The sequence below is a fragment of the Pinus tabuliformis genome, chromosome 3_2 (genome assembly GCF_031772625.1).
Source record: "Pinus tabuliformis cultivar Carrire ecotype Pingquan chromosome 3_2, CPIR1, whole genome shotgun sequence".
Lineage (NCBI taxonomy): Eukaryota > Viridiplantae > Streptophyta > Pinopsida > Pinales > Pinaceae > Pinus > Pinus tabuliformis.
Genome location: NC_142302.1, coordinates 1,048,810,897 through 1,048,838,680, shown reverse-complemented (window position 1 = coordinate 1,048,838,680; position 27,784 = coordinate 1,048,810,897). Strand labels below are relative to the sequence as shown.

The window sequence follows — 27,784 nt, the reverse complement described above, 5'->3', positions numbered from 1 at the left end:
TTGTAGAAAATGGCCACTGCAGCCCTTTTTTCACTTTCATGGGAAAAATTCCATTACAAATACAGAATACAAAACCTCTAGATTAGTGCACCTTAAACATTTGTAAAGGAATTATGAATTATGCACTAAAATAAATGGGTTAAGAACTTGTAACCAAGATACAAATCATACAATCAACAATTGCAATTGCTACCGTATCCAGTGAAGTCCCAAAGTTACAATCAGCCCAACTAATCCTCCTACCAAAACTTCAATTTTAGTGTGGCCAACAGATTCCTTCAACGGAATATGTCTCCAGGCTGCTAGTTGCTTCAATCTCTGAAAATCAACTTTCCCAGTCATCACACTCGGTGAAGTTTGAGTCAATTCAGACAAAGAACTCAAACTTTCCCCATCAATAAATTGACCATCTTCATCGCTAATCCTGATTTCACGGGACCTTAGACTTGATACTTTTGTTTCCCTTGGAAAGCGTGTTGCTGATCTTATAGTTTCAGCATTTGCTACAGCAATTTGAGATAGAGCTACTGAGGGATCCAGATCTTCTACTAAGTTCAGTTCCCTTTGCATTGAATCCAAGACTTGCTCACCATCAGTTACGAAAGAGTTTATATTGTTGCTGGTGCAAACGGGAACTGCATTAGAAACTATCATCATGTTGATCACTTCAGCTTGCTTACCAACAGACCTTCTAACCCCCTGTATATTGTAGAAATATTGGTATAAGAAATTATGCAACACAAACGCAATATGCCAATATATCCAGACAAGTCCTTAGCATTGTATCCGCCTACAAACTTTCCTGTTCAAATACAATGTAGCTATAATCAACAACATTTATCATTTGTTTAAACTTTATACAAGGATGAAAATCACTAAATCGGGAAATCTAAAATTTCTTCCCGATCTGATTTTGACCATGGTTTTGAAAGTCTTAGATATCAAACAAAACTCAGCAACATATGAAACATGTCTGAATCTGAAGTAGCTTCAGTCAAATCTGCTCAGAAGTGTCAAGTCTAATGCCCAGCCTTCAGTTGCAGAAAAGCAAACATCTTTTATGACTTTTTTGCTAAGTCTGCACGCTCTGACACCAAAACCTAATCCAAATCCATATTTGACAACTGACCCAGCCTAACGACAATATAGGACTGAAAAATGCTTAGATCCATTACCAGTTTAGATTTTAAGGAAGTGCTATTGTTCACTTTACGAAGATGTTTACAAAATCAATATGGTGCAGAAATATACAATATTAAAAACACACATGCTGAAATAGTAGCTCAATCTGGACAATGTCAGTTGGGTTTAACCCAAGTGGTTGTAGGATGGAGTGTTATCCTCCCCCCTCGGGTTCTATTCCCAGAAGTGACATGTTGAGTTCATAATGGGTGTATTGTTGTAACGGCTTTGAGCCCTATTGTTGATCTGACCTTGCACCCAGAAGAAACTGATTTAACTGGGTACCATCCTCGAAATAAGGGAAGTCCCTAGGGGTTTTCCCAATATACGTTACCTGGGAATATTTAACAAAAAAAAGGAAAAAAACTCAATATTGAAATTCATTTAATTGAATTTTCTCTTGTAAAGACAGCCACTGCAGCATGCAGATATAGTTTACCCACAAGTGTGATTCCCAATTTACTCTGAAATTAGAAAAATGTAAAGCCCATTGTTGTGTTCATATGACCCAAAAACATCCTTACAACACTAAACATCATGCAACTCACTTTGTAAAGCACTCATTGCCACCTAAGTTGCACAAAACGTGTACTAGTTTCAGAAACAAGAAGACCCGGAAACACAACCCCCACACAAATGGGTACATCGGGAGAAACATAGGATACAATGTATACATACACACACAAATGGGTACATTGTGTTGAAGAAAGTGTAACTAGGTTCGGTCTTCATAAATATAATTTTGATCTTTGTACTTGTAAAAGAAAAGAAATATTATTTTTGTAAATTATAGAAATGAGTTTCTTGCTCATTGCATAGGTCTGGCACATGTCAAAGTGCTATAGGGTAGTCAAAGAGTCAAAAGAAATATTGAAGACCCTTAAGGGCATACTAAACCATGTAAATTTATGTATTAGAGTCCAAGAAATACCTCCAAGCAAAGTCACAAGCCTCCTCCATATGTCGGCATCATAAAAGGAAGCAATCTGAAATATAGAGATCAAGTCGGCCTCAAGTCATCAAGTCTGCCAAATAGGAGGGGCAGACTCCTATATAAAGAGCCATTTGACCTCTCCAAAGACCAATAATCTCACCTCTGAAATCAGCGAAGAAGGAGGATGACTAAAGGGTTCAAGAAGGACGAAGAAAGGTGTCTCTATTGCAGCGAAGGAAGAATTGAAGACAGAGTTTTCAAGGCTTGTTTTAGGGCCTATTACAGTCACACGTGTGAAGATAAGGAGGCTCTTTCTGCTGTCATAACAGCCCTACTATTGTATTCATAAAAGAGAATTAATTGGGCTAGAAAGCAGTGCCTATTAGGCCTCTTACTCAAGCAAAGAAGGAGGCTACTCAAGCGAAGGAAAGAAAAGGAATCAAGCATCTTATTCTTGAAGGTATACCCTACACGTGTGAAGAAAAGAAGGACATACTACTGCTGTTCCAGATCTGCAATCTTAGTGAAGAAAAGAAAGCTCAGTTGGGTGGTAACAAAGTCATATTCTTGAGTTAGAAAGGCTCCATCTCAAGCGAAGGAAGAAAAGGACAAGGTTCTCTCTAGGGCATACAATCTAAGGTTTCTACATTTGCCAAAAACAAGTACCATCAGTTGCCTAAAGGAGGAGGACGAAGTGCTACAAAGAAGTAAAAGGAAAAAGGCTTGACTTTTGCTTGGAGGATCTTCTTGTCAAGGGTCTAAGGTTTGGCATTTGTCAATTGAAGCTTCAATAAGAGAAATTTGAAGAAGGGTTTTCTTCTCTAGGAGAAAGAAGTTTTGCCCTGGCTGAGAGCCAACATCTTGCGTTTTTGGCAACTGTTTGATGAAGTTAGAGAACATACAATAAGAAGAAGAAGAAGAAGATCGCGTTAACAAGAGAAGTAAAAGTGCTTCACAAATTGTTATCATTGCGTAATGAATTGTATAAGATGAAGATATCCAAGGAAGAAATAGCTCCCTACTTCATGAAAATCTCTAAGATGAGAGATCAACTACAAGAGCTAGGAGAAGTTATGTCTGACAGAGAAATGACAATTGTAGTACTCAATGCTCTACCTGAGGAATGGGGCAACTTCACATCAAGTATATATGCCAAGAAGGAAGCTACCCCACTAAATGAACTTTGGTCTCTATGCAAAATTGAGGAGACTAGACTCAAAGCCAAAGATGATGTGGGATCAAAGGAGCAAGCATTTTCTGCTATGGCCAAGAGAAGAGGAAAATTTGGCAAGTTTGGTCCACGAAGGAAGGGTAACAGAGATATGTCCAAAGTCCAATGCTTTGGTTGTCAAGAATATGGACACTATAAGAGGGATTGCCCCAAATTTAAGAAGGACAACAATAAGAGGAAACGAGAAGAAGCTCACATTACCCAAGAAGTGAAAGAAGAAGAGAAGCAGAAAAAGGAGGACCCTCCAGATCTCTACTATGATTAAAGTCAACTTCTTCACATAAGTCTTCTTTCAAGGTTTTGGGTATCATAGGAACATGTAGAAATAGGATAGAATGCATGGTTTATGAAAATTGGCATCTTCAAGAATATAGGAGCATTATGTAGAGATAGCTCAGATAAAGATATTCATGTAGGAAGGATGTAGCTATTGAATGACCTCATCAATGCAGAAAGGAATGATCATAATCAAATCTTAGAAAGCCACTATCATCAACAAGAAGGAGCATTTGCAGGATGAGGACTACTAAGATCCTCCAGTGGAATCTTCAATAGAAGGTTCATAACTTTCAGGAAAAGCAGATGTCTCGATAGGAATTCCACTCAGGGATTCAAGAAAGGATGATATGCAGGCAAGAAAAGATGAAGCAAAACAAAGGGAATTGAGGCAATCTCAATCTAGGAAGTTGTCAAAGGAAGCTGAGATGATCAAGAAAAGAACTAAGATGAGGTATATATGCATCTATGTTTTCAGTTTAAAAGTCATGTCATCATATGTATTAATGAGCATGGGGAATGGCTCTAAAAACATGGTCAAGAATAGGGAAGATCTCTTTCATTAATAATATGCTCAAAGGCATGATTCACACACCAATAAAGGTCAACATGAGAAATGTCCTCATAAGGAGTATGAGGTGGTTGACTAAACAACATATGAAGAAGCATATGGGAAAAGATATCAGAGATGAAAGGACACCATGGTCACTAGGAATCATCATCCGACAGATTTGTTGAAGACATCTCCCAGAAGAAGGCACGAGAACTCTAACAAAGGAAGAAAAAGATCAAAGGACCCTTGACACCTGGAAAGGCCTTGGAGATATGAAAATGCAGGATACTGATTCAAGCCAACAAGATGACATGATGGAAATCCATCTAGCAAGGTACTATTTAATTTAATTTTTGAGTAATATCTGGATGAAGTCATGCAGGGCTACTAGAACAAAGAATTGTAAAGTGCAAGTACAACTAAGCATTCATATGATGAATGGAAATTTCGGAAAGAAGCATGATGAAAAAGAAGTAGCTATATGACAAAAGTTCTAGACATGTACCAAGAAGGCCACTTTCCATGAAGAAAGGAAGGACATGACAAACCAAGAAGGAAAGTGATCAATGGCTGATGCCCTACAAGGAAGAAGCACGACAAAATTCATGACATCAAGAAAAGAAATTGATCAAGCAGCTAAAGGACCCACGAAGAAGTTGCTGATGTAAGAAGAGTCCCTAGTTCAGAAGGAGCTCGGTCAAGTCCCTGGTCAGAGGGAGCTTGGATACATTCCTTCACAGGAATGGGCTTATCTTCCCTAGTTGAGAGGGAGAGATAGACACAAAATTCTTTTGTTCACTTGGGAAGAAAGAATGGAAGGATTGGATAATCATTTGGCATTCGATGCTCTTTGAGGATGTGTAGGGCATCCAAGATAGAGTAGGTAAGAGGACCGATATTCTTTGAGAGTTGGGAACCCAAGATAAGAATAGTCCTAGAAGGTCATACTCAATGAACACTCGGGTGGGTATGTACCTTGAGAGACAATGATGAAGGGAGACAATGATGAAGATGTCTATAGTCATTGGTCTCGCCAACATTGTGCTCTAATCTACTGAGAGATAGAGTTGTCAATCAAGGCCTTGTGGAAACAATGTTGGTTACTATGATAGTATAACAGATGGATTGCCAATCTTATTTCTCTTATGTGAATTCTTCAAAATTGAAAATTTCCAAATGCCTTGTAAATGATTTATGAATACCTCCCTAGTTAAGAGCTAGTGTTGAAGAAAGTGTAACTAGGTTCGGTCTTCATAAATGTAATTTTGATCTTTGTACTTATAAAAGAAAAGAAATATTATTTTTGTAAATTATAGAAATGAGTTTCTTGCTCATTGCATAGGTCTAGCACATGTCAAAGTGTCATAGGGTAGTCAAAGAGTCAAAAGAAATATTGAATACCCTTAAGAGCATACTACACCATGTATATTTATGTATTAGAGTCCAAGAAATACCTCCAAGCAAAGTCACAAGCCTCCTCCATATGTCGGCACCATAAAAGGAAGAAATCTGAATTATAGAAATCAAGTCGGCTTAATAGGAGAGGCAGAGTCCTATATAAAGAGCCATTTGACCTCTCCAAAGACCAATAATCTCATCTCTGAAATCAGCGAAGAAGGAGGACGAGTAAAGGGTTCAAGAAGGATGAAGAAAGGTGTCTCTATTGCAGTGAAGGAGGAACTGAAGACCGAGTTTTCAAGGCTTGTTTTAGGGCCTATTACAGTCACACATGCGAAGATAAGGAGGCTCTTTCTGCTGTCATAACAGCCCTCTTATTGCAGTCATAAAAGATAATTAATTGGGCTAGAAAAGAGTGCCTATTAGCCCTCTTAGTCAAGCGAAGGAAAGAGAAGGAATCAAGCATGATATTCTTGAAGGTATACCCCACACATGCAAAGAAAAGAAGGGCATACTACTGGCGTTCCAGATCTGCAATCTTAGTGAAGAAAAGAAAGCTCGGTTGGGTGGTAACAAAGTCATCTTCTTGAGTTAGAAAGGCTCCATCTCAAGCAAAGGAAGAAAAGGACAGGGTTCTCTCTAGAGCATACAATCTAGGGTTTCTGCAGTTGCCAAAAAGAAGTACCATCAATTACTGAAAGTTGGAGGACGAAGTGCTACAAAGAAGTAAAAGGAAAAAGGCTTGACTTGTGTTTGAAGGATCTTCTTGTCAACGGTCTCGGGTTTGGCATTTGTCAATTGAAGCTTCAATAAGTGAAATTCGAAGAAGGGTTTTCCTCTCTAGGAGAGAGAGGTTTTGCCCTGGCTGAGAGCCAACATCTTGTGTTTTTGGTAATTGTTTGATGAAATTAGAAAACATACAATAATAAAAAGAAGAAGAAGATCGTGTTAACAAGAGAAGTAAATGTACTTCACAAATTGTTATCATTGCTAGAAGAATTTCATAATAACTTAGATGCCCTAGATTCTTCAACACATTGGGGAAATAGAGTCTCTCTCTCTCTCTCTCTCTCTATATATATATATATATATATATATATATACTAGTTTCGGAAATGGGAAGCCCTGGAAACATGACCCCCCCCCCCCCCCATCCCCCCGACAAATGGCTACATTGGGAGAAACAGAGTGTGCATGTAGTTATTTTTAATAACACATTATCTCACAATAAAATAAGACGATAGGTTAATTTGTAGGTAGGTTTAGATAAGAATTAGTGATTAATTTGTCTTCATTTTCATAGATTAAGGTTCTCTACACTTCCTATGGATCCCACACCCCTCATGGGCACTTGAGGGTTTCCTACAAGTTTCCAACATGTTTCCAAGTTTCCAATAAGTTTCCAATACTGGTCTATCGGCAGTTTAGGAGTTTCATGCAACAGAGATTGCCACCCCATTTGGATCTATAAGAGCCAAGTATGCAACAAATATATCATCATTATATAGGTATAGCCCAAATCCTTCAAAGGAACTAACACTAATTTGAGTTTTGGACTTAGTAAGGGCTCAGTGGCTTCAAATCTAAACTTTGTTGACTTGATAGAGAATTAACAGGTGCTTTACCAACTATCTCTACCAACGAGGTGCCCATCCTTTCATTTTTAGCTTATTTTCAACCTGTTATCACAGTTTGATATTTGAGATCAAAGTTTCAAGAACTCGAATTGGTTGTTTAAAGTTTTTTCTTTAAAAAAAAATTGAAAGCACTGGCAATTAATTTGTCAGCGTTAAAAAAAATAAGAGAATCGTTGACACATCAAATGACAGCGATATGGTCCATATGCTAAAACGAAGGCATTGCCAAATTGATAATCAGTGTAGCCTATTATTCAACGACTATTCGCACTGACAAATCAAACTTCAGTGACATGATTCGATGATTGTTGCAGAGTACTGGCCTGGCAGTTGATGTGATTCTCTTCCAAGCTACAGCGTCTAGTCATCATGAATTCGTTACAGGTGAGTGACAAATGTGATGATTAAGGCATAAGGTGTATATTTCATTATCATTCCAACCGAACGGCCAACAAATCAATTTCTTCACAACATAGCAGGTTCATGTATGTTGTTTTCATTCCAAAGATTAGTGCCATCAGTTCAGTGTCATCTGCAGAGTTTGTGGCCTATTGTTAGCAACCATGGGGAAAGGCAGTTGTTTGCAGAGAGGAGAACCGGGAGGCCCTGAGATCCTTGAAGCCATCCCAGAACTTCGGGAACAATTTCGGTAGGCGGGATGGGAAGATTTATGTTTCAGATGTGATGGCTATCACAATGGAGTGGCTCAAGCTTTTGCAAAGGGTTTCGATTGGGAAAATGTTAGCATCGCTGACATTTCCTTCCCAGTCATAGAGGACACAATTTTAGAGGCAACAGGCCTCCCAGTTGATGGAGAGTGATGGTTTAAGAACCGAACTCTGGTAGGTACCGACATTCCATATTTTCTCAAGATGAGCACAAATATGAACCCTGGCGGTTAAGTGCGTAGAGGTCCTGGCTTAAAAAAGAATGGCACGAGACTTTGAATGTTATTCTGAGATATTTCACTTGCGAAGGGCTACCACAAAATGGGTATGTACCACTTTAAATTTCTAGCTTTCTGGGCAAGTGTGTATGAATATGTCGTATTTCTTGTTGATGAGCTTGAGAAAGATGTCGACCAAAGTTCGAGCTAGGCCAAAGTCATATGTTTTTCATAAAGCCCTAGTTAAATTGCTGGTTGTTGATCATTTAAAGAGGATAAATAGAACATGGGAACATTTTTTATTCTGGGCAGGTTTTGTCGAGACATTGAACCCTATGCCTGAAAACAGAAAATGTAGGAAACATAAGGATTTTGTTAAAGCTATTAAAGCCTCAAGGGAATCCTCTTCCATTCAAACCAAAAGTAAAGGGAAGGTGTCACAACCTGAAACCCCTATTCCAGTACCTACATTGAAAAGGGTTTATACTAGGAAGGCCAAAAGGGCCATGAGAGAGAAAACCTTGTCTCCTCCCCAGGAACCAGAGCAAGTCGAGGTTGCAGACCCTCCAAAACAAATTCATGCAGATGAACTAATTCAGGTGGAAAAAGACAGACCTAGTGAAACAGGGGAGGGTAAATTTGACATGGTGTAGGGGAAGAGGAAAAAGGAACCTACCCTGGTTGAAATTTATGGGATTCAAAAGCCCCATACTAGACCTATAAACAAACTCAGGCTCAAGTTTAAACTGAAGCAAAACCCTTCCCTAGTAAACCAGGTTATTGAGTTAGATGATTCACCATTAAATGATATGGTCATAAATAAGGAAAAGGCTTCTAGTTCCAAGAAGCAAAAGCAAGGCCCCAAGGCCAAGGCCAAAAAGACTAAAAGGGTGAAAACAAATCAAACTAATGAAGTAGACCTTTTACTGAGGGCAGCAAAGCAGCTCAAATGATATTTCCTGAACCATGCTGCCAATTAATTGTCAGTGTTCATTTTTTATAGTTTTACACAGAGCGCTGACAATTATTTTGTCAGTGCTAGTTTGTTCTGTTTTGCGCTGACAACTATTTTGTCAACACCAGTTTTGCTCTGTTTTGGCAGTGCATTGCAAGATTGTCTCCCGATGTATATTGCCAATTATTTTGTCAGCTCCTAGATATTTTGCAGGATTCTTGCAACGATAAAAAGATCAGTTTCGTTAAAGTTATCTGGAAGATATGTTTACACAGTTGATATCATTCTTGAGGATCACATCAGAGGTCTAAAGAGATGGGCTATTTCAAGCATTGTAATGAATTTTTTAGCAAGATTTTGAGGCACAAGACGGGCGATTGCTAGATTTTATGGCAGAGCATCAGTTACCTATTTTCATTCCTTTTCTTCAACAGTTTACTAGTTACAACTCCACTTTTTATTACAAACGGTTTGTCATGCACCATGAAATCAAGAGACAGTGAATTAAGTATTTATGTTTTGAAGATGCATATTAGTTTTAGTATAAGAGATAGGATATATTTTCTAAAAATAGTTTGTAATTAAATTTTCCTAGAATCATGGATTCGGTTTGTAAACAGTTCTCTATAAGGATATTCCAAAAGACAGAACAGGGGTTCGGAATTTTTTGAAAAAACAAACCTTGTGTTTACCTTTGATATTAATATACTTGGCTATAAACAGGTTTACTTGTGCAAATTTTCAAAGATTCATGTGTGGATGGTTTTCTGTTAGTTTTTCTATTGTATTTCTTTTCTTCTTAGTCAAAACTTTGATCATTAAATCTTCAATATTTGGAAAAAGCTAAATGAATTGGAATTCTTACTGAATGCTCAAGTTCATGTTTTTCAAATTACTTATGTGTTTTTCAGCTTAGATATCATTAGCAAAAATCATACAGCTCTGTTTTTGGTATTTATTTTCTACTTTCTTCTACCATACCTCTATGATGATTTGTCTAAAAAAATCGTAATCTATCTTGCCTTTGTTAAAGTTGTTCATATAACCTGTGGTTAGCATCTTTTTCTATCAAAGACTCCATGCCCAATGTTCCCCCTTTTGTCCATTCCAAACCAATTTCATGTGTCACCAATTAAATCTGGCCAATGAGCTTAGTGACTTGTTGCTAAAGTGACCTTTCGTGGTAGAGTTAAGGAGAAATCCCTCTCCAGATTGAAGGGCTAGCTTCCAATCTCAGAGCGGTCTGAAGGTTTCCTCAGTGAGTTTCCTTCCACATCCAAGGAAAACTTTTGAGTGATAACACAACCAAAGAGCTTAAAGATGAAGCCTTGAAGATTACCAAGTGGTAAGAGCTATCAAAGAAAAAGTTCTCACGAAATGTTGCAGAGATTGTAATGGGTGATTCAGGGAAATTCCACAAAATATCAACCTAAACTTAGTGAAATTCCTATCACACTTAAAAAGAAAGATGCCACTTCATATGTAAAAACCCTTAGATATTTGGCACAATTGTTAGGCGTTGAAATGAGTGAAAATAGGAGATCTATAAGCATAATTCTGTAGTAAAGCACCGGGGATTCCCCTAGGTTGTCCTATTTTGATTCTACCTCAATCGATAAACTATCCCTTGGTCAATCCCAACCAACTTTTATGTTTGAAAACAAGAAGGCCAACATTCCCTCAAAGGGAGCCCAACTTATTAATATTTTTCCTTTTCCCATCAATCAAACTATCAGTGTTGACTCTAAATTTCACACTTAATTTTTGTTCATTGATTGTTTGCCATTTTGTTTTGCATCAAAACAAATGCCTGAAGTAGTCACTCACTTCAATAGTCTTCAACAATATTCTCATGGGCAAACCCAACACATGATTTTGAATCATTTTAAAAAGGATGGCACTCATCTTCCAGCAATGAAATTATATCCTTAACACTTATATCACAAAGTTTTAATCTCCATGTATCCCTCCTCCCCTCATGGAAAGATTGGGATATATGCGTGTGTGGAATGTGTGTGTATCTGTGAAGGGAATATATCAAGAGGCACCTGCTTTCAAATTAACCAATTAAATATATATTAAAAGTTAGATATAGTAGGTCCTCTAATGCAATAATTATACCCACGGGAAGTAGAATAGATAGTGATGGGGTGTACTGTTAAGTCACTCTGTGATGTGAAGGTCAACAGTTCGAAACACCATGGGAAAAAATCCAATCATGTTAAGGGCTAGTGTGGCCTAGGACGGGTGCGATCCCCGAGTGATTTTGACGGCTTAGTTGCCCCTGGGTCACGGTTTCTCAAGCCAAAGGTTAAGCCTATAGTCATTTCTAGACTCTGGAGAACACAGACAACTTAACAAACCAAAAAAAAGCAATAATTATGGTTATACAACATAGTTTTTCGGATTTATCCATACATATACCTATTAGCCATAATATTAATCTTTAATGATTAACTAATATTTATATGTCAAGATTTAGGTGCATGACATTCTCCCCCTCTCCTCTTACACAAACATTCTTTATACAAATGAACTAACATAATAATTTTAATTATAGTCTATTTATACATACATACACACACACACACACACATATATACCAAGGGGTTGGTTAGCTCAATTGGTTGTTACCAGTGTCGTCAAGCATTTGGCTAGTTCCATGCCAACAAGTGCTCAGTTCTAATCCCCTCTAAGGGAGGCGCACTAGTCTACGCCCATGGGTTTACTAGGGATGCCATCCACAAATGTGAGGAAACATTACTTGGGTTTCCTCTTGAAGTTTCCCTTGTAATATATATAGCTCAAGGGGTTAGCACAATTGATCGTGAGTCAACTCGTTGCATATCTCTTGCATCTTGTCTTAAGGATATTTAGTCATTTCACTAACTTCTCATCAATGTTAGTAAGTTTCATTTGCATTGCTAGTTGCATACATTGCATATCACAATTAGCGATCTTTTATTGTGCTTGTCTCTATTGGAGCTTGTTATTATTATGTTTAAGGTCATCTATTGTGTCTCATTAGCTTATGATCTAAATGATAAATTGTTGTCAATAGTGCTCTAAGATTGTTCGTGTGCCTAATTGTTAAATAACATTGACATAAGAAGACTTAAAGAGATCTCATTGACACATTAATAAGCTCTTGAATAATTGGAATTGCTAATCTTGTTTCATTGGGATAATCTCTAAATTGTTCTCTAAGTTCTTCATCTATTTTCTTGTATTGCTCTTGTCATCGTGTGTTAAATATCATTATAAGCATTTTGATTTAATCTTGTTAGAGCACTCAACATATTTAATAATCTCATTGAAGCAATCACTCATATCTTGCATCTTCATTCTAAGTTAGAAGTGCATCTTTAAAATTTACATCCAAGAATAAGCTTAGTTGAAAGAAAGATAGGACCACCTTCTTCACACAATTTGTGAATTCTAGACCCTCATTCGCAAAAAACAAAGTGACCTTGCAGTTCTCTTGTGGGCAATCCCTTGTAGAAACAAAGGCACTAGGGTGGTTAGAACTCCGTGAGAGGTATCGTTAATGAGCCCTTAGCCTCCTTCCCTTGGACTTCTCTCTACAACTTGCATTCGAAACTAGCTTCAAAAGAATTGAGGAGAAGGACTCACCTAGACTAGGCAGATAATTAAAATATATCAAGAGCTTGCATCTCACATAGATTTATGTCCTGCGCTTTATTTAGGATAGATTTTGCATCCAGTAACAACTATTCATCCGGTAACTTGGAATATTAATCCATATTGTGAAAGTAATTAATCTTAAAGGCATTGGTCTCTAATTCATAATCTCAAGAAATCTAATCAAATTGTGCTTAATAATCATACTTGTTGCTTAATCTCAAACCAAGTTGCTATGCCATTCAGTTGTGTCTCCTTGACTTGTCAGTTCCAAACAAGTTTCTCATCATCTCATCCGTAGGGACTACCCCCTTTAGCCTGCATTTAGGAGACAACTTAAACAGAGAGGGCAGGGATCAAAGTGACAGCCCCTGCCCTGTGCATTGTCGCAATTATGAGTACAATTTGAGAAACAACATTTTTTGGCACCATTGTCAGGGACAAGTTTCTTGTTCTCGATGCCTCAACATATTTTCATCCTCACTATCACAACATTTTCTAGCACCTGGACATTTGGGTTAGTTTCCTGTTTGGGTGGTGACTCCACTTATTCATCCTTTCACAAAAGCGTATACTAGAAGAAATCCAAGTAGTTTCGCTAATCTCGCTTCGGATCTTGAACAAGTCCTTAGAGCTCAATTAAACAAACTACATTCTAGTAAACATCTTATTTTTCTCGAACAAGAATCCCTCCCTGATATCCATCTGCTTTTCCCTAATCCCTTCGAGAAAGACATCATGGACTTGTTCGCTTCTTGCAACTTTGGTAATATTCAAGGTCAACCTCATGATTTCCCAAAGTTTGGTTCGAATAAGATGCCTTCTTTCCAAAGGAACAATGCAATCAGTGTTGAAGCCCATCTCAGAGCATTTACAACTTTCTTGATGAAGCATGCTAGCAGAGTTGCATATAATCATGAAGATGTCAAAATGAAGCTTTTTGTTCTTTCTTTCGAAGAAGATGCAATGGAATGGTTCTTGGATAAGCCTAATAACTCCTTTGATTCTCTACAAGCCATCATCAATGCCTTCAAAGATAAGTATGGGGATAAAAGGGAAGGAAGATATTTGCTTAGAACCATCAGCAATATAAAGAAAAACGAAAATGAGACTGTTGATGAATTTAATAAGAAGTTTAATGGTATTGTTAAGGAGATGCATCAAGATTATAAACCAATTGATAAATCCCTATTATAGTATTATCTGAATGCAATTTTTGTTGATACTTCTTATGAGTTGAGACGTTCTAAGCCAACTGACCTAAACATTGCTCAAACTTTCGCTGAAGAGTTGGAAAAAGATAAGAAAGCATCTGATGTTGAAAAATGTAACTAGGTTCAGTCTTCATAATGACATGTAATTGTGATTTTATGTAAAGAAGAAAAATAAAGTATAAAACTTGCATCATGGGTTTCATGAGCAAGAGATTTTATTTTTGAGTCAAGACTCCCATTGAGAGTCTTTAGGAATTTTGTCATCTAGAATAAAAGAGTCATTGTCATGTAATGAAGTCATGTTACACATTGTAAAGAGTTACACTTGTCTATGTAAAATAGTCCTCCAAGACCTTGTCACTAACTCTCTCCAAGTCGGCCTAAAACGAATGAAGAATCTAGAAGATGAAGTCGGCTTCCCTACAAGAGATCATGTCAGCCTAAAAGACATGAGACAAAGTATATATATAGCCTCACTCAGCCTCACTTGAAGTAAGCAATTCGGTGAAGAAAGTCAAGAAAAGAAGTGTGAAATAGCCATCTAGAGAAGTTTCCCAAGGATTGCAGGGATTGAGAACCTCGTCTATAAGCATATTCCTTCTCCCTCAACCCTCCAATCCTCACCCCTTACCCTTGGAGGACCATGTCCCTTGTTTAAAGGGCAAGCAAGTTCCATTCTTCACTCCATCCTTGGGAAAGGGTTTCCAAGGTCACTTTCCACCTATCCATTAACATACACTTTACAAGTGATCCCTACACTACCAGGACTCCTCCCATCGGTGAAAGTCCGTAAAGAGTAGGCAGACTTAGTTGTGGCGACAGTGGGCTAAGCCTCCACCGTTGCCCTTAACCTAGAAGTTGCCCTCTTCGGAACCCCTTTAGGTCCCCTACTAGTTTGAGTGGTAACACAGCCAAGGAGGTTTGATTTGGGGTCTAGAGGCCCTAAGCTACAAGACCCAAGTGCCAAAATTGCATTGCCTAGCCTCCTTGAGGAAGTCGCTAGCCCTACAGGGCTTGTTTGCTACATAAATTGGGGTTTTTCTTAGGTATTTAATTTCTAAACTGATTTTGTACGTGTTTTCTTTGAGGTTAAGGTCGTTTTGGGCTTGAAAGTGACAGGGTTTGCTTGCAGGAGGTGGCCGCAAGGGTTTTGAGGCCTCTAGGCCTTGTTCGTAGCCCTAAAAGGGTCATTTCACCCTAGTTGTAGCCCTAATCTGGCCTATAAGATCTAGCCGCACCTAATTAAGCCTCGTAGATTTAGTCACAGCCCTAGAGGGACCTAATTTCATCTTTGCAATTGATTTTGAGGGTTAATACTTTGTTTTGCAGGCCTAAAGTGACTTATGGCAATGGTTTGCGATAGTTTCTCATTGTATTTTTGTCACTGATCCATGAAATTTTGAGTTTATTGGCTAATCATTGGTTTTGCAGGCTCATTATCCATTGAGAAAGGGTTTTTAAGGCTTATTATTCCATTTCACCATCATTCTAGCCTTTTGAGGCCTAGCCACTAGCTTGGCTGCTAACTTAAGAAGGGCTAAAGGCCCTAGCCGCATGCTCTAAAAGGATTGAATCATCCTTTGGTTGGGGTTTTAAGATTGACGATTTGTTTCACAAAAATTTGAAGAGGATTCACACTTGCTCTAAGGCCAAAGCCTCATTTTTGGAGCCTATACTTGCCATACTTGCTCAATTGTCCTAGTTGTAGGCCTAGGAGGTCACTTTAAGCCTAGTTGTCGGATTTGTGAGAGTATATTCAATGTGTTTTCATACTAACATTGGTGGTTGCAAGTCTTGGAGGCCCTACATTGCTCATTCAAAGTCAAAACAACCCTTCTAGTGCCATAAACTTGCCAAACTAGCCTTAGGGTTGCCTTCCAGCCTGGCCGCAAACTTAAGAAGGGCTAAAAGCCCTAGTCGCGTGCTCTAAAAGGATTGAATCATCCTTTGATTGGGGTTTTGAGATTGACAATTTGTTTCGCAAAAAATTGACGAGGATTCACACTTACTCTTAAGGCCAAAGCCTCATTTTTGGATCCTATACTTGACATACTTGCTTAATTGTCCTAGCCGCAAGCCTAGGAGGTCACTTTAAGCCTAGCCATGGGATTTTTGAGGGTATATTCATTGTGTTTTCAGATTAACATTGGTGGTTGCAGGTCTTGGAGGCTCTACATTGCTCATTCAAAGTCAAACCAACCCTTATAGTGCCACTTGGCTACTTGGCCTCAAGGGTTTGGTCTCTCATATTTTCCTCTCTTCTCTTAATTGTCATAATATATCAGATCTAAAGCTAATATGGACAATGGCATAATCAATGAATAATAACCAAGCCTAAAAATACTCTTAAACGAACCTAAGAACATAAGAGATTAACAATCATTACTTAAAGGCTTAATAATATTGTGTTTGCTAGCTTCTATTGTCAATTTTGGACCGTTTTCCTACTAATAACTTGTCGATCTAATTTGCAAAAGTTGTTGCATTTCTCAAGTGATCTCATCATTGGTTAACTGGTTGCATATGTCTTGCATCTTGTCGTAAGGATATTTAGTCATTTCACTAACTTCTCATCATTGTTAGTAAGTTGCATTTGCATTGCTAGTTGCATACATTGCATATCACTGTTAACGATCTCTTATTGTCCTTGTCTCTACTGGAGCTTGTTATTATTGTGTTTAAGATCATCTATGTGTCTCATTAGCTTATGATCTAAATGATAAATTGTTCTCATTAGTACTCTAAGATTGTTCTTGTGCCTAATTGTTAAAAAACATTGACATAAGAGGACTTAAATGAGATGTCATTGACATAAGAGGACTTAAATGAGATGCCATTGACACATTAATAAGCTCTAATAAGCTCTTGGATAATTGGAATTGATAATCTTGTTTCATTGGGATAATCTCTAAATTGTTCTCTAAGTGCTTCATCTATTTTCTTGTATTGCTCTTGTCATCTTGTGTTGAATATCAATATAAGCATTTTGATTTAATATTGTTGAAGCACTTAACATATTTAATAATCTCATTGAACTAATCACTCATATTTTGCATCTTCATTCTAAGTTACAAGTGCATCTTTATAATTCACCTCCAAGCATAAGTTTGGTTCAAAGAAAGATAGAACCACCTTCTTCATACAATTTGGGAAGTCTAGACCCTCATTCGTAGTTAACACAATGACCTTGCAATTCTCTTGTGGCCAATCCCTTGTAGGAACGGAGGCACTTGGTTGGTTAGAACTCCATGGGAGGTATCGTTAATGAGGCCTTAGCCTCCTTCCCTTGGACTTCTCTCTACAACTTGCATTCGAGACTAGCTTCAAAAGAATTGAGGAGAAGGATTCACCTAGACTAGGCATATAATTAAAATCTATCAAGAGCTTGCATCTCACACTAGGCATATAATTAAAATCTATCAAGAGCTTGCATCTCACATAGATTAGGTTCTACACTTCATTTAGAATAGATTTTATATCCTGCAGCAATTGTTCATCCAATAACTTGGAATATTAATCCATATTGTGCAAGTAATTAATCTTAAAGGCACTGGTCTCTAATTCATAATCTCAAGGAATCTAATCAAATTGTGCTTAATAATCATACTTGTCGCTTAATCTCAAACCAAGTTGCTAGATCATTCAGTTGTGTCTCCTTGACTTGTTGGTTCCCAACAAGTTGCTCATCATCTCATTTGTAGGGACTAACCCCCCTAGCCTTCCTTTAGGAGACAGTTTAAACGGAAAGGGCAAGGATCAGAGTGACAACCATGCCCTGAGCGTTGTCGCATGTGTACAATTTGAGCAACAACAGGATGGAAATAAACAAATAGGAATAAAACTTGTGGAAGTGTGTCGCACAACAAAGAGCCAAATACATAAGGGAAGAGAAGGAAGCCCAATACAAATCTCAAAGATAAAAGGGTGACTTTGAATATGACACCACTAGCCCACAATCACATAGACTAAGAACACCATTAACATCCTCCCATGGCAATGGATATGGAGGCATAGGAACAAACATCCCTTTAAGGCGTAGAACCATATCAGATTTCCTTTACGAAGGGTGTAGGAATGATGTGGATGCAAAAATTTATCGGTTTCTCTATGCATGTGGGATACCATTCAATGTTCTTCGATCACCTTATTGGCATGAAATGGTTTCCGCCATTAATGATGCCCCCAAAGGATACAAGAAGGTATGACAAGGCTAAAAAAGCAAAAATAGCAGATGCTTTGGGTAAATGACAAATTCTTGGAATGACAATGGGGTATCAATTGTATTTGATGGTTGGACAAATGTAAAAGGCAAGCCATTGATAAGTGTTCTTGTTGTGTCTACTAGTGGTGTAGTCTTCCTTTCAGCATATGATTACTCATAAAAGTTCAAGACCGCCATCAACATTACAAAACCATTACTTCAAACAATTGAAAGTATTGGGCCATGCAATGTCATCCAAGTCATCACTAATAATGATTCTAATTATAAGGCAGCAGGAGCAATTATTGAGGATTGATAGCCCAACATATTTTGGTCTGGGTGTTTGGTTCACACAATGAATCTTTTGATGCATGATATTATTAAGAACAAACACCCTCAATACAAATGGATTGGTGATTTGTACAAAAAAGGAAAGAGAATGATAAAATTTATTAACAATCATAGAAATACCCATGGGCTTTTCCACAGTCACTCAAGTTTGGAGTTGTTGAAGATTGTGAAGACTAGATTTGCTAGCTATTACCTCGCCTTCAGGCGCCTTTTGAAGGTAAGAGAGTCATTGGTTAGCATGGTACCAAGTCAACGTTGGCAGGTATTAAAGGATAGGGCTCCAACCGCAGTTGACAGGCAAGGTTTTGAAGAGGTGGAGGAGATTGTTCTTGATGGTCTGTTTTGGGCACATGTGAGGGGATTTTGGCAATACACCAAGCCCATTTATAACATGATTCGTTTTACAAAGATGCACCAATGATTGGGAAGGTGTATGACGCACCAATGATTGGGGAGGTGTATGAGCAGATGGATAACATATTGGGGCAAATAAAAGATATTGTTCAAGAACAAGATCCCAACTTGTATGATATTATTCACAATTTTGTGTGTGCACGATGGGATAAACTTAATGTTCTAGTACATGCCTTGGCGTATATCCTTACGCCAAAATACTACTCTTCGTCCTGGTTGGGAAAACCTGCACCTGGGGGTGGGGTTAAGGCCAAACCCCATACAGTTCCAGAGGTACAAAATGGGTATATGACAGCATTAGACAAGTTGGTCCCTGACAGGGAGGAGTGTGCTAGATTGCGTCTTGAATTAGGCAGATACTTCACTAGCACTGGAGTGTTTGGTTCTTTGCATGCAATGGAAGATAGGGACAGATTTGATGTTGTCACATGGTGGGACACATATGGCAGCCAGGGACCTTTGGCAAAATTGGCAAAAAAAGTGCTTTCGCAGGTTGTAAATACTTCTTCTACAGAGAGGTGTTGAAGCACCTATAGCTTCATCCATAATGTGAGAAGAAACAGACTCAATGAAAGTCGAGCAGAAAGCTTGGTTTATGTGCACTACAACTTGAGGTTGTTGAGTCATTATTATGAGTAGGCTCATGATGATACATCATACTACTTGGGACAACAACCCAGAGGAAGATAATTTGGAGGATGGCGCTCTACATCTAGAAGAATTAGAAACGGAACTTTTGAAAGATGATGATGAAGCAACAACAAGCATGCCACCCTCATCATCTAGTAGCAGTGTTCGAGTTGGAACATCTTTACCTTTGTTGCTACCACCTCAATCTACATCCTCACGTGGAGGTGATATGCCTTCTGGTTCTGGTCATCCTACTATGCAGGAGGAGACTCCCAGTAGACCACCACGACCTTCTCAGAAATTAGACATTTCTCGTGGCAAGGGTCACGGTGTTGAGAAATCTAGGGCATCAATAGATAGGTGATTTCTCTATTATGATAATCGCTTGTGAGTGTCTTTTTACTTCTTGATTATGATCTTCTCTTCTTGTGTTATTATTGCATTCTTTTCATCAAGACAATTACCAATTCATGAACAATAATGAGACAAGAGACACAGTATATAGGTTGTCAGCCAGGGCCAAAACCTCTCACTCTTTGAGAGGAAAACCCAAACAAATTCTTCTTATAGAACCTTCAGTTGACGAATACCAAGACCATGACAAAGACCCTTGACACTAGAGCCCTTCCAAGACCAAGTCACTAACCTCCTCTTCACCCTTAGATCAACGTTGCCCTTCTTCTCGCTCTTCTTAGCTTCCTACAGAATTCTTGCCTCTTTTTGTAGGTCTGCAGCCTTTTAGCTTCACTGCCAGGAACAGCTACAACACTTTTGACGTAGGTTTCGAGATCGTACTCCTCCAAAACAGCTAAGATTCTGGTCTTCCATATGACATAGTCGGAAGCTCCTTCCAACCTGTCCTGATCTTTGAGCCCATGCAATGCCATCAAATCCAACTGTCGAACTAACTCCTCTAGTCACTGCTCAGCACTGTTGCCTAGCAAGTGAGAAATTCGAACTTTTCAGCAAAAATTTCTCTAAGGAGAAATTCCCCCTTCTATGTGTCTTCGCTCTTTTCCGACGAATTTCTGCCCCGGCAGAAACTGCGCCCTTCAAACACTGTGCTAAGGCTCTGCGTCACTTCCTCTGCCTCTTCAAACTCACAATTCGGAAATCGTACCCCTTTGTCGATTCTCTCAGAGAGATATTTCCTCGGAATCTCTGCTTTCCCGGCAAGGACTACGCAATCCCTTCAAGGGGATTCCAATTGCTACCAAGTGCAGCTTTTGGCCTCTCTCCTTAGCGTTGGATCTGCTCTTCCCTGTTTCAAAATCAATCTTCTGATACCATGTGAAAATTCCTAATCCTCAAGGAACCCCTATTGCAGCAAATCTTAATTTACTTCACCTACTTGATTTTAATATACATTATCAAGTTATTCTTTGAATACTCAAGCAAATTACTTCTGCAACCTACACTACTTTAAATTTGATTACATGAAACAGAAAACTGAGCAAAGAAAAAGATACATAGGACACAGTTATTTTTGGACAAAATAGTCCCCAGAAAACCCCAATGCAGGAAAACTGGTGCAGCAGCTCCGAGGGTTTATTATTATTTTAAGGAGAAAATTCTGAATACAAATCTCGGATACTCAACTAGCAATCCTTTACAAAGAAAATACTAGACAAAAGACTGGTGAAATAATCTCACCCTGTCACTAGAGAATCAATGACTAATCCTAAGCTCTGGGAGGCTCTACATCACCTTCTGATGGCCTTTGCGTCAAACTGCGTCACCCATCTTGGGTATTACGCTGCCTCTCTGCTCTGGATCTTCTGTTCGCTGACAAATCAACTTTCCTGCCTCCAGTCTCACACCTTGGCTTCCGGCAACTGAAACTTTGAATTCCCTCTGCAGAAACTTGACTTCCCCTCAATAATTGCGCTACCTCTGCATTAGCACTGCGTAGGCCAGCGTCAGCCCTCCTCTAGACGTCTTTCTATCCTCTCTCTGCCTTGTATTCTCCAAAAAGTCCTTCTCCCAGAATCTCACTGCCCCTCTGCTGCAAGATCTTCCCAATCGATTTTCCTCCTGAGAACTTCTCACCTCAGAAAATCGATTTCCTCAATCTCTCTGTGTGTTTCTAAATGAACCCCAAGCCTCCTTCTTATACTTTTCTTGTTGAGACTTCAACGGCCGAGATTAAGTCTCTAATCAACAACTAAGATTAAAACATGACTTGATCCGCATCTCATATTTTGATTAATACCCATTAATATTTTAATTTCCCCAAGTTTAGACTTAGGAACCCCATTAAAAATATTAATTATTTTAATAAAATACAATCCGGGTGGAATTTCACCAAACAATTTCTGGGTTCTTTAGAACTCATGTGCCTTACTTAGCCTCTCCACCAATTTTCAAGGCTAGAGCACTTACAATGCTACCAAAAACTAACACATCATTCAAAGCAAGCTCTAACCTTTGAGCTATGAACAGTGATACGAGGAAAAATTGAGTAAAAGACGCACAAGAGGCGTGAAAAACAAAGACCGAGCTAGTATCTCATGCATCCACGAATGCTCCCTCTTCACATCTATATACTCAAGATGTGGACATGCCCATCAGTTGCTCCCTTTGACCATGGCACTTGGCCATGAAATCTCCTCCCCTTCATTACCATCATTATTATTCACTAACACCTATCAAGAAGGTGGACAACAGAACTGTTACTTCCCCGTAGGGGCTATAAGCACCTAATAGGGAGGGCCTGGATGAGGATGGTCTCACTATGAGAGACTAGGGAGTGTTTGTTGCACCAAAGAAGCCCTTAACGTTGGAGCAAAGGAGCCCACCTTTAGTAGTTGCAGACCACATTTTGGTGCCTCAGTTAGATCCTGGGACCCCACAGGAGGAAATGAGCTGTATTTGAGGGCCAACTGTCAAATCATGGAATTTTACATGCATTTACATCATTTTGGACACCTCATCACCCTTGAACATGTCATTTGGAGCACTCAAATTGGATGAAATCCGTCCTAGAGAGCTTACAGCTCACACGTGTGGGCTAATTAGGGCATATTTTCATAAATCTAATGGGTTGGCTTGTAACCAAGTATATTTTATCATCAAACTTGTTTTAGGGGCTTTTGTAGGCTAAGAATTAGTCCTAATCCTCGTATAAATAGAGGATAGGTTCATTTGTATTGGATCATCAGCACTTGTGATTATATTGGCCCTCTTGGAGAATTTCATCCTCTTGATTTCTTGTGGAGATGTGACTCTATGGTGTATTTTGTTATTTGCAGCTATTTCTTTGGTCTTTGGATGTTACTTTAGAGCAATGAAGGACTATACATGTATTCTATCTTGTAACTATGGCTTGGATTTGATAAATTTTATTCTTGTGTCTAATGTATGGAATGGTTAATTATCTAGGGTATTCTATACTTATTATTGAAAATCATTGATTGGAATCTAGATGATAGCACTGTATGCATTACTCACTAGTAGAATGTGAATAGTCCCTTGGTGTATCTTTAAACTAGCACTCCCAAGTGACTTTGTTCCCTCACAAAAGTAATAGTTAGGGTTTTGAAAGTTAGGGCTTCATCATTCCTTTACTCCTTACCAAGGTTTAACATATTTTTCACTCCCACACACTCCATCATCACAAGGACTAGGCACTGACCTTGCCACTTTGTTGATCATCCATCAAATTTACCATAACTATGAATATCTCTCCTAATCTAATTTTCCACCCCTCAAAGATAAGCCGCTAGATAGGGCTAGGGCACGAATTAGGCTAGGGTTGATGTTTTGGGCTTGTAGAAGGATTCAACATCGGCAAGAATGTTGGTTGCCTCAAAATCAATCACCCCCCTTTTAGTGGGTAATCCATCCATTTCAAGGCTAAACTCCTTTGCCCTAGGTAGATCTTGCCCTAGACAAACCCTGTTTTTTCCTAGGCTTCAACTTCAAGCTTGTTGAAGCCTTCTTGTTCCATTGGTTGCTAGTATTCATTGTTTGGAAGCCTTTTCTTGGCCTTGTGATTCTAGGTGTGCTCTTTTGGCTAGCTATTTCTCAAACCCTAGATCATTTGTGCCCCAAGTAAGCCTTATTGGAGGATGTGAATTGCTTTATTATGCTTGTTGAGCCTTGTTCTTAGGAACAATTATCCTCTACAAGCCCAACTTGTCACCTTACTCCTTGAACTTAGAATATCCTCCAGGTGACCCAACTAAAGGGATGCCTCCTTAGTGGTGAAAGTCCACAAAAGAGCAGGAGGTAGTGGTTGTGGTGACAATGGGCCACACCTCATTGTTGTCCTTTGGTCTAGCTTTTGCCTTGTTGGTTTCCCCCTTACAAGGCCTGCTAAATTTTGAGGCAACAGGAAGAATTGGCAATGGAAGGACATGTTGGTGGGTTGTAAGGATGCTTAAACAGAGGGAATTTGGGAGAAATGCCAGCCAAGGGACAAGTCAGAAAACCCTAAATAAGCCTGACACTCTAAAAACCCAAAAGATTGTAACTATGCCTTGGATTTGATAAATTTTATTCTTGTGTCTAATGTATGGAATGGTTAATTATCTAGGGTTTTCCATTGTGCTAGTTATTATTGAAGATCATTGATTGGAATCTAGATGATAGCACTGTATGCATTACTCACTAGTAGAATGTGAATGGTCCCTTGGTGTATCTTTAAACTAGCACTCACAAGTGACTTTGTTCCCTCACAAAAGTTATAGTTAGCGTTTTGAATGCTAGGGCTTCATCATTCCCTTACTCCTTACCAAGATTTAACATATATTTCACTCCCATACACTCCATCATCACAAGGACTAGGCACTAACCTTGTCACTTTGTTGATTATCCATCAAAATTACCCTAAATATGATTATTTCTCTCCTAATCTAATTTTCCGCCCCTCAAGGATAAGCCACTAGCTAAGGCTAGGGCACGAATTAGGCTAGGGTTGATGTTTTGGGCTTGTAGAAGGATTCAACATCGGGAGGAATGTTGGTTGCCTCAAAATCAACCACCCCCCTTTTAGTGGCTAATCCATCCATTTCAAGGCTAAACTCCTTTGCCCTAGGTAGATCTTGCCCTAGACAAACCCTGTTTTTTCCTAGACTTCAACAAGTTGTTCCATTGGTTGCTAGTATTCATTGCTTGTGATTCTAGGTGTGCTCTTTTGGCTAGCTATTTCTCAAACCCTAGATCATTTTTGCCCTGAGTAGGCCTTATGGAGAATGTGAATTGCTTCATTATGCTTGTTGAGCCTTGTTCTTAGGAACAATTATCCTCTACAAGCCCATCTTGTCACCTTACTCCTCGAACTTAGCATATCCTCTAGGTGACCCAACTAAAGGGATGCCTCCTTAGTGGTGAAAGTCCACAAAAGTGCAGGAGATAGTGGCTATGGTGACAATGGGCCACACCTCATTGTTGTCCCTTGGTCTAGTTTTTGCCTTGTAGGCTTCCCCCTTACAAGACCTGCTAGATTTTGAGGCAACAGGAAGAATTGGCAATGGAAGGACATGTTGGTGGGTTGTTAGGATGCTTAAACGGAGGGAATTTGGGAGAAATGCCAGCCAAGAGACAAGTCAGAAAGCCCTAAATAAGCCTGACACTCTAAAAACCCAAAAGATTGTGGCCCAATAAGACACATCTGCTGGCAAAAGAAACTCAAAGAAAACAATATGTGGATACTGCTTGTAGTCAAAAAGAATACCAAATCCAAATAATCGCATGTAAGGCAAACAACAGAAAATTAGTAAGGAACAGAAGTATCATGATCCACGGGTGGTAATGGACTCTGGAACCTTGAAAATAAAACAACAGAGGAAGAAGAAGGCCAGGGATCCCAACTTTTCTAAGGGGGGCAATCAGGAAAATAGGAAAGAGAAGAGAAAGACCAAAAGAAAGAGTTACAGGGTACGGCGTGAGGATTGAGTGTGATAAGTTCAGAATCTGGCTGGACTGAAGAAGAATTGTATTCTGTAACAAACTTGTATTAAAATTAAGTGATTTTTTCCTAACGAATTGCTGTTTCGTCAATTTGTTTCTTGGTTAACCACGAATTGTGCATTAATCTTGAAATTAAAAGAGGTCTGCCGTGTCATATAAAAGAATACATCTTATAGACCATAATGACTAAAAGTATGTGTGTCACAGATCTCCTAAGGCATAGTACAAAAACATGGGTGCCAGATAAACAGAGTTATGTCCCAGCCCAAAGCCTTGCCAGCTCAATATCAAAATCTTTTACACAATTTTATTTGGAAGTTGCTTCGAGAAACATAACCAAGGCACCATTGACCATGCCTATAACACATTTTTTTACTACAGTAATTAAGTAATAAGCTCAACTTCAATGTTCCATGTTACATTCGGCAAAAAATCCAGGTTGAATCGCATCGCAGAGTAGGATAGCAGTACCTGAGCATCATACATGATAATCCCTGCGACAACAACTGTCAACCCGAACAAGGAATCTGAGAAACCCCTGCACTGAGATGAATTTAGAGCACATTAATAGATGTCTATCAATATACTGCATCCTGAAATTCCAATATTAATCTTGTGAGAATGGGTAACCCAAACTTACCTTTCCAGTCCAATAGCAGTGGCAGAGGCTACCATGCTCTGCGAGACAAAAATCTTAGATGCCCACCTCAACAAAATCAGATAATCAATGAATATTTTCAGTGAAGCAATTTTCAATGATAAGAAAGTAGGACAGTGCGCTTACCGCTGAATGGGTTGAAGGCATGCCACCAGATTTAAGAGCTAACCTCCAGTTGAAACCCTTACCTAGCAGAGCCGACGCTAGGGGCTTCGAAAGCTGTCCGATTAAACAGGCAGCGGTTGCAGACACCAGTACCTTTACACCAGCATTCACATATCATTCATTATGCTCTGAATATGCATAGATTCTGCAAAGCTAAGCTAAAGAGCGCTAACCTTTATACACAGATTCCCATATAATTCATTCATTCATTCTTCACATATCATTATGCTGTGAATATGCATAAATTCTGCAAAACTAAGCTAAAAGAATCTAACCTGCATACCGATATTCCCATTAAATTCATTCATTCAATCTGTACTGAATATTCATGAAGTCTGCAAAATTGAGCTAAAAGGTATTCACCTGATTGTGGGCAATTTGCTCCAGTCCAGCTCTGGGTCCTCCGAAGCAGGCCGAGGAATACTTCGTGAAACAACAATGTCTTGAGTGTCTGAGACGAATAGGATGCCCGAGCCATCGGTGTTGCACGACGTGATGGGGACTGAATCTGGTTGTTGTGAGGAGATTGCAGGGAGAAGAGAGCATTGGCACAGCGGGGATTGGATTAGAATCCCGTATTCCATTTCCCAATGGCAGCAACATTTCTCAGAATCCCACCAATTCAAAAACTGCAATGGTTGATTGACCTTAATCACAAAATGTTAGAAAATGCTCTTCATTTTCAGGTCAGTTTCATTCATTGCCGTCTTGCACTTGATATGCTTGAAGACCTCAGCCACTTGTTTAACAGCACTTGTTAATTATTAGTTATCGAACTGTACTCTGAAAAGAAATAGTTGATGAATTGATCATGGTAAATAGCACACTAAAACTAAATAATATGATGCGTTCCCTGTGGTAATGCAGACAAAAAGGCTTATATGGACGTCTACGGACCAATGCCTATTGCCTGAAAATTAAGCCTCTATGGACCGATGCCTATTGCCTGAAAAATTAAGCCTCAAAACGACATTTTTTTTTTTGTATCTATGCGGTATTCCATGTTCGTGAAAGGTATGATTATTTGATGTAAGCACTATTGGTTTAATATGTGTTAGGAATATTGGTGTAAATTGCTTTGTCTGCTCAATGGTTTATCTTAAAATACTAAGATTTTCGGTATTGATAATAATTCGTTACATTAAGGTTAGGAAGTATTTACTTAATGTTAAATTGTATCTATATATGTATTATGTGTTTGGTATATTCTATTGAATTGTATTTATATATGTATTATGTGTTTAGTATATTTTAAATATGATGTGGAATATGTAATTTAATCTGGAGCATTGGTGTGAGCAATTAAATCAAGGAGTTAAATTTATCCTAATATGTATGTATAAGAATTTAGGTAGAAAGCATGTGTTCAACATATTTTAAATACCCCAGGATTCAGAAGAGGAATTCGACATTAGAAAGTTCCTTGCAGAAGAGGAGCCCCACCGGGGAGGGAGAGGCAAAGTGGGCATAGGGAAGGCCCAACCGCGCAGAACAGGATACAGTGAGGAGGAGAGTGAAGACTTTAATGACGAAGAAGAGGTGGA

General features: G+C 38.8%; 1 protein-coding gene across 2 annotated transcripts; it reads right to left on the bottom strand.

Moving 5' to 3' along the window:
• On the bottom strand, positions 1–27,145 carry LOC149184189 (uncharacterized). Of its 2 annotated transcripts, none has more exons than XM_089417419.1 (5): positions 26,604–27,145; positions 26,202–26,333; positions 26,058–26,110; positions 25,889–25,955; positions 1–699 (listed from the first exon to the last, which is right to left on the bottom strand). In XM_089417419.1, exons 1-5 carry the CDS (start codon positions 26,841–26,843, stop codon positions 190–192), a joined length of 1,002 nt encoding a protein of 333 aa, XP_089273545.1. In that variant the 5' UTR covers positions 26,844–27,145; the 3' UTR covers positions 1–189. The 2 variants fall into 2 exon arrangements, with proteins under 2 accessions (XP_089273545.1, XP_089273547.1); XM_089417421.1 differs by having other exon boundaries at positions 26,058–26,095; positions 26,604–27,138.
• Between the last annotated feature and the right edge of the window lie 639 nt (positions 27,146–27,784).

What these genes read in the sequence shown, in the direction of transcription:
- LOC149184189 (XM_089417419.1), bottom strand. Translation starts at nt 26,843, where the DNA reads ATGTTGCTGCCATTGGGAAATGGAATACGGGATTCTAATCCAATCCCC. An exon ending in AGCAAATTGCCCACAATCAG is followed by an intron (nt 26,334 to 26,603) that starts GTGAATACCTTT and finishes GCTGGTGTAAAG; the next exon opens with GTACTGGTGTCTGCAACCGC. An exon ending in TGCCTTCAACCCATTCAGCG is followed by an intron (nt 26,111 to 26,201) that starts GTAAGCGCACTG and finishes TGGGCATCTAAG; the next exon opens with ATTTTTGTCTCGCAGAGCAT.